Source organism: Chrysemys picta, chromosome 5 (genome assembly GCF_011386835.1).
Source record: "Chrysemys picta bellii isolate R12L10 chromosome 5, ASM1138683v2, whole genome shotgun sequence".
NCBI classification, from domain to species: Eukaryota; Metazoa; Chordata; order Testudines; family Emydidae; genus Chrysemys; species Chrysemys picta.
This window is the reverse complement of record NC_088795.1, coordinates 100,622,979-100,637,271: the sequence shown is the minus strand read 5'-3', so window position 1 is coordinate 100,637,271 and position 14,293 is coordinate 100,622,979. Positions and strand designations below refer to the sequence as shown.

The window sequence follows — 14,293 nt, the reverse complement described above, 5'->3', positions numbered from 1 at the left end:
AAACTACTGGCGAATACAACAAAACTGTTCTCATTGAAAACTAGTATAGGGAACTCATTTTATGTTTTGAAAAAAGGTTGAAGGCAAAATTTTAGTTACTTGTTATGAAAGTATGAATCTCTGTGAGGTCCCAGCGATGTTTTCTATTTGTCTCTTCTCTTGAAGCTTATAAAGTCCAGTAGCATAGGTTGCAAATTCTGTTACTCTAACAGATAAATATTGTTTGACTTCATTTGTATCACATTCAGTCACCAGTTTCCTTAAACTTTTCTCATGTGCTCTGTGATGATACCGTACTGTAGTGCCTTCTTTGTAATATTTTGTGGCCTATTGTATTGTGTGTCTCATCTTTGTGCATAAGTTTGTTTAGTCTTCTCAGGGCAGGAGCTTGTTAATGCATATAATGAATTAACTCCACCCACATCAAGCTCAAGGGATTGGTCTGGATATAGGAGGGTGGGGCTGCTGCACAGATTCCATTCCAGCCTATAGGCAGACAATTGTGCAGGGGGCGTAGTCTATTGGGTAAGAGTAAACACCGATATTTGGCCTGCTCCCAGCATGTCCTTTCACAGGCAGTAGGATATGTGACCAGCACAGAAATCCTTTCCATGACAAGTATGAAGTGCACCAGTACTTTTGCACTTCAGTGCTATCCCCAGCTCACACCTGTGCAGGGCAATTAGTAATGAAGAGGGCCTTCTGCCAGCCCACCGCACCACATGAATCTCTCCATGTATGCGTCATTGGCGATCACAGGCTAGTGATGTATATTCTGTAGAAGTATGATTATGAGAGCTAGTGGGGGGGGGGGGGCGGGATCAAAACTCTTTTCTTTTTAATGAAAAATAAATCGGTTTTGGGCAACTTAGAAATTCTCATGAAAATGTCCACCTTTGTTGAAAAACTGAAAATTGTCATGGAAATTTTCTATGGAACCCAGAACTGATTTCTGCAGGACCCCACTCGTTATGTCCTTCCAGCTTGACTGTGAACCACTGATAACTACTCTCTGAGAACCAGTTATGCACCCACCTTATAGTAGTTCCATCTAGATTGTACTTCTCTAGTTTGTTTATGAGAAGGTCATGCAAGACAGTATCAAAAGACTTACTAAAGTCAAGATAAGAAGAACAGGAGGACTTGTGGCACCTTAGAGACTAACAAATTTATTAGAGCATAAGCTTTAAAGTCAAGATATATCACATCTACCGCTTCCTCTCTATCCACAATGCTTGCTACTTGTCAAAGAAAGCTATTAGGTTGGTTTGACATGATTTGTTCTTGAGAAATCCATGCTGACTGTTACTTATCACCTTATTTTCTTCTAGGTGTTTGCAAATTGATTGCTTAATTATTTGCTCCATTATATTTCCGGGTACTGAAGATAAGCTGACTGCTCTGTAATTCCCTGGGTTGTCCTTATTTCCCTTTTTATAGGTGGGCACTATGTTTGCCCTTTTCAGGCCCTCTGGAATCTCTCCTGTCTTCCATGACTTTTTAGAGATAATCACTAATGGCTCAGATACCACCTCAGTCAACTCCTTGAGTATTCTAGGATGTCTTTCATCAGGCCCTGCTGACTTGAAGACATCTTACTTGCCTAAGTAATTTTTAACTTGTTCTTTCCCTATTTAGCCTCTGAGCCTACCTAATTTCCACTGGCATTCCCTATGTTAGCCATCCAATTGCTACTAACCTTTTTGGTGAAAACTGAAACAAAAAAGTAATTTAATACTTCTGCCATTTCCACATTTTCCGTTATTGTTTTTCCCCCTTCATTGAGTAAGGGCCCTTACCCTATCCTTGGTCTTCCTCTTGCTTCTACTGTATTTGTTGAATGTTTTCTTGTTACCCTTTATATTTCTAGCTAGTTTAATCTAGTTTTGTGACTTGGCCTTTCTAATTTTATCCCTACATACCTGTGTTGTTTGTTTATATTGATCCTTTGTAATTTGACTTATTTTCCACTTTTTGTAGGATTCTTTTTTGAGTTTCAGCTCACTGAAGACTTCCTGATTAAGCCAGAGTGGTCTCTTGCCATACTTGGTATCTTTCTTACACAGTGGGATAGTTTGCTTTTGTGCCCTTAAAAAAACTGCCAACTCTCTTGAACTGTTTTCCCCTTAGACTAGCTTCCCATGGGATCTTACCTACCAACTCCCTGAGTCTGCTCAAGTCTGTCTTCTTGAAATCCATTGTCTTTATTTTGCTGTTCTCCCTCCTACCGTTCCTTAGAATCATGAACTCTACCATTTCATGATCACTTTCACCCAAGCTGCCTTCCACTTTCAAATTCTCAGCCAGTTCCACCCTATTTGTCAAAATCAAATCTAGAACAGCCTCTCCCCAGTAGCTGTCTCCACCTTCTGAACTAAAAAATTGTGTCCAGCCAGGAAATATGAACCAGGAAAGCATTTTATGAATTTAAATTAGAGTTTTAGATCTAATTTTCCTAGGGAGGGCTATTTTTCATTCACAGTGCATTACAGTTATATGGATTAGATGCAAAGCAGGGTCAACAAAATCCTATAAGGTTGGCAAGTGAACAGGGAAGCTGATTCCTTCAGTTTCTACTAATAGTATGCTTAGATATTCAAGTTGTGCCGCAGTGCACTTGCTATCCTTTTATAGGTCTTGAAAGTTGCACATTGTTTAACCTTTTGCACATGACAGTTGGATTCACTGGAATGTGCACTTCTAATTACTTTCAAATGAATTATTCTCCCTTTTATCTCTCCTTTTTGTCTTCCTTCAAAACATTTGCAAGAAAGATTGAAATGTTCAAATTTTTTTTAAATAGTCCTTTGACTCCTGTTCTGATTCTGGAAGCCGTACTGCATGGCCATCATTGATACAGTTGTATGTTCATGAATACTGGTAAGGGCTGAATTGTCAAGTGTCTGTTTCCTTTTTGATACAGCTTCCCAAGGGAGAGAAGGTAAATTAGTGTATTAAACTCTGTCTGAGAAGACTAAGATGTCTGTTTAATGTCTGGTAACAATAAGAAGAAAAAAACACAAGAGGAGCCGACAATTGTAAGGGGAAAACTGAGCTAGGATACATTCTTGGTGGGATTAGAGGTAGGGTTGGTCACCATGATAATTTATTTTATAATTTCCATAATCTCCATTTTATGGATCTCTCTTTTATAGCCTTAAGTGACATGGTTTAAGTTTTCCTGTCTGAAGATAACCAGGATCAGTTTAGGCAAAAATGACACACAATTTTCTCCCTTCCTGCAGTTTAAAATTATTGGCTGAACTGGAAGCAAAAACTGTTATGTTGACTAGTTAATATCCCACACTGATGCATGTTGGTATGATGAAGTTTTTTATTGGAGAATTCACAAGAGCTAAAATTGTTTAAATAACACGTGCAGTGAACTAAAAGATGCTCCGTCATAGGTTTTCCCTAAAACTGAAGAAGATCAATATGCTCATATTTTCACTGAGAGGGGAGGATGTACAGATAAAAAATAGGAAGATTGGAATTCTGATCACATTCTCTGGGTGTATTTACTTCTAACGTTATGGAAGAGTTAGAAAGGCTGGTTTGCGTGTGTCCAATCAGTTTTGCCTTGTGTTTGACAACCTCTGTTCTGGAACCAGGCAACCTCAAACTGACTTGGCTCTTCCCTTGGGATAGGGTGTGCAGCCATTCTGTTTGGTTGAAAATATACATGTTGTGGTTGAAAATATACATGTCTTTATCCCAAGTTCCAACTATAAGGCCATGGGACTTCTCCCTTCAGCCATTCTGTTTGGCTGAAGGGAGAAGTCCCATGGCCTTATAGTTGGAACTTGGGATAAAGACATGTATATTTTCAACCACAACTATGCATGGGAGACATGACACATGGGTGGGGAAATGAGTTATTTTCCCTCTAGATACTGTATGCATCTAAGGCTAATGAGTCCATCAGTGTAGCGATATAAAATGGCTACACATCAGTGGATGGGTGAAATTAAATCTGTATATATAGAGTTAACAGACTAAATTAATTACTGATGTTGTCGCAGGAGTTACCAAAAAAAATAAAAAATAAAAAAAAGCTTAAGTACTTATTTTGGTAAGGAACAATATTGTTCAATGTTTCGGTAAAAATAAAGAATAATTCCTCTTATATTCTCATGAATTTTTTTTCTGTGACTAATTTAAGAGTTCTGCTGTAATTAATTTTTTAAGTGGGCTATCTGCATGCTTGACTTACTGCAAAAGGTACTTAAGTACACAATCATAAGTGAAAAATTTGGTGAAAGGTAAAGGTTATGACGTGACAGAAAAGCTAGAAGCTAGAACAAACACTTCTTGAATGTTGTTCAGTTTGCATTAGTTGTAGGGGTTCGTGACTACATTACTGAATATTTACATTGGGAACTGGTATTAATCCCACTGTATTATGAACTGTATTGGTGCTGTGTTTATACAGTTAAGGTTTGTGTGTTTTCTATGTCAAGCCTAGTTTAGCTATTTTTTTATATACTAATTTTGATTATTTTAAAATTTCTGAGACATACTAGCTTTCAGTTGCTAGCATATGCTTCTGTAATTAATTGAAGTGTCCTGTTTATAAAGCTTTAGTTAGCAGGCCATTGGATAAGTATGTGGTTTTAATGTCTTTATAGTTTTGAGAAATAATGGGCCAGTCTCTGGCCTCTCTTACAGATCCTATGAGTCACTCCAGTGGTGCAAAAGAGCTGAAAGCTGCCCTAAACTGGCAGCTGGTGAAATTTTGCCTGGCAAAGCCATTTCTCTGCCAACTCCACTCCCTCTGGGGTAGGGAGTGTGTTGGGTAGGGGAGGTGCTACAACACTCCTTTGCTGGCATAAGTGCTGCTGTAGGGCTGATACAAGCCAGTATAATTTAGAGAACAGCCCTGAGATATCCAGATAAAGGTGCTGTGAAAGTGGTATACCTTTGGGCTTCCCATTTCACCTCCAGGTAGTACTAACTTGAGCAGCATACAACTAGATTTGAGGATAAAGCTAATGATTATGCTCGAATCCGTCTCCTTGACCTGGTCTATGTCTTCACTCCACCAACAGGTCCCTCATGAAAACATAATTCTTCTATGAGGCCTATGTTATTGTCAGGTTTCTAAGGGAGAATTCTGCACATCACCAATTCTGCCTTAGTTCCCTTCTTGGAGGTCTCAGCCAAATGGTCAAGGACTGACTGCATGTGCCTGAACTATAGTTTCAACCCTATAAGTTAAATTCCTCTAGGTCAGAGTTGAGAGACACCGGCAGGGAGGTATTAGAGAATCTGGCCCATCACTGCTTGTACTATGTCTGTTCTTTGGTAAATTAATTTATTTCAGTCTGGAGTATTAGCTGGGAGGAAGAGAAGGAAAGATGAAAATGTACAATGTACAGTCACCCTGTGGAACTCCTTGCCAGAGGATGTTGTGAAGGTCAAGGCTAGAACAAGATTAAAAAAAGAACTAGATAAATTCATGGAGGATAGGTCCATCAATGGCTATTAGCCAGGATGGACAGGAATGGTGTCCCTAGCCTCTGTTTGCCAGAAGCGGGGAATGGGTGATAGGGGATGGATCACTTGATGATTACCTGTTTTGTTCATTCCCTCTGGGGCACCTGGCATTGGCCACTGTCGGAAGACAGGATACTGGGCTAGATGGACTTTTCGGTCTGATCCAGTAGGGCCATTCTTATGTTTTTATGTTGCCAAGCCTATTTTTAAAAGGGGAGGGAGGGAGAAGTGTGTTTTGTATCCGTGGTGTCTATGGAATTGATACTGGGCTGTTTATAATTTTGCCTGGATGGAGTCCCATATTTTATTTGCACAAATGTAAAATATGTCAAATAATAATAAACAAACAGCTAGCATCCTGAACTGTCTGGCCTATTAATTAGTGCATCTGATCTCATGAAAATTTGTGGTGTATCGATTAGAATTTCTAACGGATCAGAAAGATGAGCTGTGTGTAGCTAGAACCCTGCACCTACACAGTCACTGGGGCTGCCTGTGGTCTGCTCACATAGAGCTCACTGAAGAAACAGGATTGTATGGTATAAGTACAATATTCAGACTATGAGATAAAATAGTTCTTAACCACTGCAGAATGGTATTCAGCGCTATTTCCAACAGACAGGAAATACTGGGAACAGAAAGATATTGTCAGTAATAAAATGCTGGAATTGAAATTTCATAAGGTGGAAATCAGGCCCATATTTCTCCAGTTTTGCTTCCTCTGAAGTCAGTGTCTGAAAACTCCCATTGATACAAATGGCCAATATCAGCACCTGGATTAAACATGTTTAGAATGGATGGTGTTCAAACTGGATGAGAGAGAGACACCTGAAGAAAGAATAAAGATGGGTTAAGAGTGTGGAGACTTTAAATTCACATTTGATAACAACCTGGCCTAAAGACATGGATTTCTCACCCCTCTGCCTCTCCCCACCTTCCCCTGCAAGAGACAGTAACTTCAAGGAGTGGAAAGAAGCCAGAGCTTTAATGACAGATCTCAGTCAAACCTAAGACAGTAATTTTTGTCATGAAGAAAGTGAAAATGTACCTGCCAGGATTTCTTTTTAATTGATCTGATGTTAAGGAAAGAGAGCCTGAATAGATAGAAGGTATAGATATGGGCACAATGCAAGTGCATGTCCAATTAAGCATGAAATTTCCAGTTTTAGGTTTCCAATACAAATGCATTGTTTAAATAATGTAGCCCTATCCTGGTAACATAAGAGAGATTTACAAAAGGCATTCTCTTGACACGAGTGTCCAAAATTCTGTACATATGCGAGAGCAAATATAGCTCTGTGTGCACTTCAGAAATTCTAATATCTACACCAGTACTTCCAATAGTTAAGCACCTGCACACACAAATATTAACACTTGCATCTGCAAAATCCATTGGTTCCACTTGCACTTGGATAGGTGTTTAGACTATTGAGACTGCTTATGCATGGGTTAAAGTGCACACAAGTGTTTGCGCTTGCAAAGTTTAGATGCATACATAGTACATTTTTTACATGTGCACAAGTGGCAGCAGGCCTTTGAAAAAGTGCCCTTTTATTTGACTATGAAACCTAAATGGGTAATGCTCATTTCTGTCTCTTGAAGATTACTCTGAATTGGGAGATCTTCCACCCAGGTCCCCGTTAGAACCAGTTTGTGAAGATGGCCCCTTTGGGCCAGTGAAAGAAGACAGGAAACGGACAACTCGGGAGCTTCGAGAACTGTGGCAGAAAGCCATTCTTCAACAGATACTGCTCCTCAGAATGGAAAAAGAAAATCAAAAGTTGCAAGGTTAGTAAAAATTTTGATTAGATCCTATGGAGAACAAATTGTGTTCTTGGTTTGTATTGAAGCTTTCGCAGTGAATGGGATCAGGTCTTAACAAAATGTTTTAGAAGCAATATAGATAAGTCAATCTAGCACTGGCTCTCCCAATCCTCTTTATTTATGTATGGTGTTTCCTTCTTTCCTTCATTTACTCTTAATCTTTTACCTATGGCTTATTTACTTTATCTTAATTGCCACTTTATTGTTGGCATTTCATTGGATATTTTTAGACTGGTGCCTGGAAATGCTGATAAGAAGCTCAGTGCTGTCCTTCTGAACTGCCTCTTTAGTATATTCTGATGCACAGGTGATTGTTTAAATATTGGTCATTCACTAAATCCCATTAGCCCTTCAGGGAGTTAAACAGAGTCCTCAAGGAGTTGGCCTTGTACTTTAATCTATGGGTGAAATACTGATTAGCATGGTGCTGACAATTATGCGCACATTATGTAGACACTTAGTAACATAATAGGAACTGTGTAATATAATGTTAACTGTGCGTTTTGTGTAGGAAGATCAGAAAACAGTTATAAGGTATTAGAAATGAAGATAGGGTAGTAATACTTAAGTGCTTTTCATCCTAGTAGAGTTTCTCCCTTCTGCTTAATTGATTTTTAATCTTTTTATTTTGTCATTTTTAATGTACATGAAATTTCCATACAAATATTAACAAATCTTATGCATAACCTGGTTTTGTTACCTTTTTCATAGACCTATTTGTGTATAGTCAACCTCTTGTACAAATTCCAAAAGACTGCAACATCTACTTTATCCTGATGCAAAGGGGTCTGTCATTTTTCCATTAAAAGGGTTCCCTATACTTTTCTCCATGATGCTAATGTTGGGGGGGCCTGTCCTTTTCCAAAAGTGAGATATGTTATATCTGTCTGCTAGTAGTGTAATTGTGTTATCAGTGGGTCCTTCCCTGAGTCAGTAACCTCCTTTGGACTGTAACCTAAAAGAATCATTATGGGTTCTGTGGGTAACCTAACTTTAGTTATTTTGAAAATTTTATTTGTTGTTTATCCTCTAGAACACTGTTAACTTAGGGAATTCCCACCATATATGCAGAAAGGTCACTATTCCCTCACATCATCTCCAGCACTTATGACTCCCTTTTTAATGTATATTTTCTTTAATTTAAATAGACTGAGGTACCACTATTAAAGTATTTTGAAAATGTCTTTAATGGTTACTTAAATAGATGAGGTTTCTGGCCTTCCTATTCATTTCTTTCCCTATTCTCCATGTCCTCCATTTTACAGAAAGCCCAAGATTAAACTTTATTTGTTGGCTTGGCCATGCCTCTCTGATTTGAGGTGAGATGAGAGGGAGTCCAAAGACCATTTGGGATTTGGAGGAGGAGGACCTCTTAGCCCTGTCAAAGACACTAATAGTGAGAGTGGCCATGATAATCCTCTGAAGACTTCTGAGGGAGGGAGCACCTGGCACCAAGATTGTGTGTGAGGGTGGACACCCCTCCATCCCCCCACCCTCAGATAAATCTCTGAGTAAGATGTGTGGAGAGGAAGGGTTGTCTATCAAGGTGGACAAATGTATAGAAAGAGGCCTAGGGTTGTAGGAGCTGCAGTAGTCGTGAATGGAATCCTCTCTCAAAGCTGAGCTAAAGCTCTTGGGAGACAGTGAAACCTGGGTCCAGGTTTCTGTGGTACCTTGAAATCTGAATGGATGATTGAGCTATATGATGTGCACTGTGTTGTATTTCCTTAAGCATCTACTTGTGTTTCTGTACTTGCCTTACCTTTTTTAGAAAGAATCTACATTATTCCATTATTAGCCCTTCTTGTTTTAAGGATCAGGTTGTTGACATTAAAATCAGGTTGACTTAATTTGGTGTCTCACTACAAAGTCAAAATATTGAGACCTAGGGTAAAATTTTCAAAAGTGCCTAAGTCCCATTTTCAGTCTTGACTTGGGGGCAGATTTTTCAAAGGTATATTTAGCACCTAACCCCCATTGACTTTCAGTGGGAGTTAGGCACCTAAGTGCCATTTGTGCCCTTGAAAAATCAGCCCAAGTCACTTCTGAAAATGGGACTTACATACCTGAGTCACTTTTAACAATGTTATCCGTTGTCCTAGATAGCTGTGGTGGAGTGGTCATTGACTGAGTGATTGCTAATGGATTGGAGTTTAATGGGAGTGGGGTTAAGGAACTACAAAGCTTGTCCCAACTGTGAAAGTATCAAGTCTAGCCTGGGAGCTTGGCTTAGGCAAACTCCTGCTCCAATTTCTGAAGTCAGCCTGTAACTGAAGTTAGCTTGGAAGCCTGGCTCAGGCAAAGGCCTGCCCAACACAAAAGATTTGCACCAGTCTTGAAAGACCTAGCCTAGCCTGGGAGTCTAGTCTTGAAAGATTAGCCCAACCCAGGGAAGGTTGGTTTGGGCGGAGGTCCGTGCCAGTCCTGAAAGATTTTGTGTAATATGGAAGCTCAACTCAGGCAGAGATTTCTAAAACTTCCAGTTGGAACTATAGCTGGTAGCTGTATTATGCAGTTGCTGTGGGAATTTCTGAACATGTGGGAACCTAAGGTTTTTTCTGTTCTTAGGGGACTTAACATTAAAAAGTATATTTTTCCTCTTTTTTTTTAAATACTCTGATGATTTATTTCTTGCCTCTTCCACTTTCAAAGTGAAACCCACATGAAACCCACAGGTAACATGTTAAATCACTGTGTGACACTTATATCTATGAAAAGTACGAAAATAAGCTTAGTCAGATGTTGATCACCTCTCTGTCCAGAGAAAATAGACACTAATTACTAAACAACCACAAATACACTAAAAATAGGTATGTCTGAAACTTGTCAATAAATGAAAGAAACAAGTCTTGGGTGTGTTATGAATTTCAAAGAAACAGGAGCACATGCATCTTAGAATTGCTTTTTCTTCTTCCTTGCAGGCAGATACATTTCAAGAAGTGTTCTGAGTTGCTGTTATATAAAGGAACCAGCCCGTGACACATGTTTTGAAAAGCAGATGAGAACATGCTTTAGCAGGCTTGGCAGCCACATATTCTGGGGTTTTCATCTTTGGGAACTAACAGTAAATATTTTAATATGCAATAATGTTTCAATAAGCACAGAATACGTTTATTTTGACTACTATAAATTAAGCAGTAAAAGTGCTAACATTAAATGTTCAGTATAATATTCATTACTTACCATCTTTAGCTCCTGATACATTATTGCACATTTAAATATTTACTGTTGCTGTCCAGGTGTTCTCACTTACTAAGGGTATAATCCTACCCTCAGTCTTTGCATACCACTACCATTGACTTTCATGAGCATTCTGTATGTTGAACAACAAGGTAAAATGATGCTTCCAAATGTTCAAGTACCAGATAATACTGTTAATTGCAAAAGATAAACAAAAAGTGACTAACAGTGAGTTTGCCCATCAGCTCTAATGCAAGCTGCCACTGCGGTGCTTATTTTAAAATTATCTTCAGGTAGGAAAACCAGGGGCCTCCTGGTTGTTGTTTTTTTTTATATGATATTCTTTTTGACTTGAAAAAAATGTGAACAAGTTGGCTCCTCTGTTGAATGGAGTTGCATTTATTTAGAGATATAGAGTTTCTTTCTAAGCTGACACATAACTATAATGCCCATTGGTGCTGGAATTCTTTTAATTCAATGTTTAAGCATAGAGCAATTTGTAGTAAAAAAGATGTTGGAACATCAGGGTGTAACTTATGACATGTCCTAACAAGAACGTGTAGATAAATCACACTTCAATAGACGTGTAAGCACAATATGTCTGAATTCGTTTAGCCCGAGTGTGCCTAATTCTTGTCCTACAGAAAGATCAACATGTATAATATCCTATTCTAATTTTGCTATAGTAGTTTGGCTCACCTCTAATTACATATTGCATATTTGTTGACCATAACAGTACGGTGAGTCTAAACACTGATCTGAAAGGAGTAGTCCTGGCTAACATAGCAACAGACAATTTTTTTCCCTTCAGTCTGGAGCTCCCTCCCTTTGGTAGGTAGATGCGCAGACCTACGGGAGAATAAATCACATTATTTGTATGTTATTCTCTGCACAAACCTCCTGTGTCACTAGCACTGCTCACGTTCACTGCAAAAGTCTCATCATTTGAAGAAGGGACATCTCCAGACTGCAGAAATTGAAGAGTGAGGTCACAGGAGGTTAGATTCTTTGAAGCCTTGCTTTCAGCAGTACTGAAGGTAAACAGCCATGATGGCAGTGTGAAGAGGAGGAAAAAGAAGAAGAGAAGTTAAGGAGTTGGACTTTTTTTTTTAATTTGCAGCCAACCATTACAAAAACAAAGCTGCATTGCTTTCTTTTAATCTTTAGGGTTTCTTTTTGTATCCTAGTTTCACTAACTCCTCTCATGGCTTCTCACCAAAAGTCCCCATGTAGATGTGTCCTTTGTTTTGTGGTTGTAATTCCATTCCTGGGCCAACTTTATATGACCCTGGGCAGGCCCTCTCTGAGGTCCAGAGGGGCCCAGGCCACTTCCAGCTTTTGAGGACCCTAGCCATAGTTTAAAAAAAAAAAAAAAAAAAAAGACAACACACGAAAACAAAGTAAGGCATCAAAAAAAGAGTGAGACATAATTTTAATATTTTTTTATTTAACAAATGCTTTTCTGGTCTGATAGGGATGCACATAAAAACAAGTTGCAAAACTTATCAAATGCCAAAGAATTAACAAATGTCTAAATTTGAGGCCCCCTTTGAGCTTGAGACCCAGGCCAAATGGCCCTCCTACTCCCCCTCCCCGCACATTCCTTTCTTCGGAATCAAATCTCTGGTATATTAAAAGAAAATTCTGGATAAAATTTATGTTTGGGTTTTTTAACCATACCTTTGGCATAGCAGGATGGATATGTGGAACAGACATGCCAAACCCGCAAAAAAAAATAAAAAAATGCAGAAATCAGGCTTGTTTTTGGCTTACTTGACTTGTGAGTTGCTTGTTGGCTAGTTTTTGGCTTGTTGCTTGTTGCTTCTGTTTTTTTGATCGGCTCCCGGCAAGCAGGGACAAGGGGGGGAGAGAGAGTCAGGGGTGCACAGAGGGCCTACCACAGTCCCAGACTGCACGCTGGGGGGATCTAGTCACATAGAGTGTTGGGGTTCTTAGGGATTGGCTTGTTTTGGCCTTGTTTTGAAATGGGATTAGTTTGATTTTTGGCTTATTGTGAAAGACAGGGTGCTTATTTACCACGTGAAAGTTGGCAACTGTGATTTGGAAACAGACAAACACGAAAAAAGCGACCTCTTACAAGGATTGTAAATAATAATTTCTAGTTAGAATGCATCATTTCAAATCCTAAAACAAATCAATCTTAAGGACTTTTGAGTATGAAAACATAGAGGTTCTTTATCAGAAAATTTAGGGTAACAGACAGAGATTAGAAGCATATAGTAAACTATACCACTAATTCTCATGTTAGTTCTTCTCATAATTGCAGTCAGTTATCTTGAAGATTAATGTTAAGCAATTTCATATTTGACATCATCAAAGGTTTGGGCAGGTCACTTGGAGCTATCGCCCTAAAGACATGACTGCATCTTTAGTGGCTTAAATACACCTCTACCTCGATATAACGCTGTCCTTGGGAGCCAAAAAATCTTACCGTGTTATAGGTGAAACCACGTTATATTGAACTTGCTTTGATCCACCAGAGTGTGCAGCCCCGCCCCCCCGGAGCACTGCTTTACCGCTTTATATCCAAATTCGTGTTATATCAGGTCGCGTTATATTGAGGTAGAGGTGTATTTAAGCCCCTAAAGATGCAGTCAGGTACCCAGTGGGGTTTACAGATGTACATAAGCAGGTTAGGCACCTAACTCAATGGGAGTTAAGCGCCTAACCCGATTAGGTGTTTTTGTAAGGTGCCTGTCTGCATCTTTAGGCACATGCCTTTGTAAATCTAATCTGTGATGTCCCTGTGACTCAGTTTATCCAGCTAGAAAATGGTGGTCATTATAATGATATCCAGTAAGGGTGAAGCATTTTTGTTTTTAATTTTGTAAATTCCTACGTAGTTAACTTGGGAGGAGGAAAAACCACATAGTTGAAACAGAAGTGGGAATTCAGTCTTGTGCCATATGAGTGTAACTGTTTAGTTTGCGTAATCTTCCCTACACAGTCTGAATTCAGTATTCAGTGCTGCAATCTATGCTTCTAAGGCCAGATAGCATTCTAGAAGAGTATATCCTACTAGTGTGGGATGTGAAACAAAACAGCTGGATTCACTGGTTACTTTTGCTTGCCTGAGCCCCAGTAAACTAAGTTATAAAGATGGGCTCGCTTGCCCTGGAAAACACTGCTGTGATTAAAGTCTCTGCTAATGCCTTTAACTTACTTTCTAGGAAACCTGTTACCTCAAAATGGATTATAAACAAAACAAATTTTTAAATACATTTCAAGGATTTAGGTTATTCAGATTAATGAAATGTCATAAAAGGCCTACAAATTGATTCATTGGGAAACTAAACAGCCCTGATCCTGCAAAAACTCATAATTAACTCACTCAAGTAATTCCACTGAGTTGTTCACGTGCATAAAAGCTGGCAGGATCAGGGCCTGAATTGTTATATAATTTAAAGGTGAAAATTTTCTAACTATATCCAATTTACCATTCTTTTCTGACAAATTGAAAAATAGCCCTTGCTTCATATGACCCACAAAAATCAGTGCTTTAAAAACTTCAGCGGCAGTAGTTATATAACAAACTATACCCAGAGCTGTAATGACACAGTCAATAGTGCTGTTACACAAAGTATTTTGGCATAATCAGAGATTCTGTAAATTAATTTTTTTTTAAGTATTGTTCGCAATATACTGACTACAGCAAATGGGAGAGAGGAAAAACCAGCAAGAAAAACAAGACTTAAATTTGTATAAACATCTTTAACAATTGAGAGTTAAACTATTAAAAAATTACTTTGTCCTTTTAACTTAGATTGTCTCA

The 14,293-nt window shown here is 38.7% G+C and overlaps 1 protein-coding gene across 28 annotated transcripts in view; it reads left to right on the top strand.

The window, feature by feature from the left end:
• The window catches only part of TBC1D1 (TBC1 domain family member 1), a 177,663-nt gene that overhangs the window by 127,705 nt on the left and 35,665 nt on the right, over positions 1–14,293 (top strand). For all 28 annotated transcript variants that reach the window (XR_010601514.1, XR_010601515.1, XR_006172851.2 and 25 more), the window contains one exon: positions 7,099–7,284. Coding sequence is in view for 23 of the 28 variants with exons in the window: in XM_008169957.4 (XP_008168179.2) it covers positions 7,099–7,284 (186 nt within the window). In the remaining 5 variants the exon portion in view is untranslated. The remainder of the gene's footprint in view (positions 1–7,098; positions 7,285–14,293) is intronic.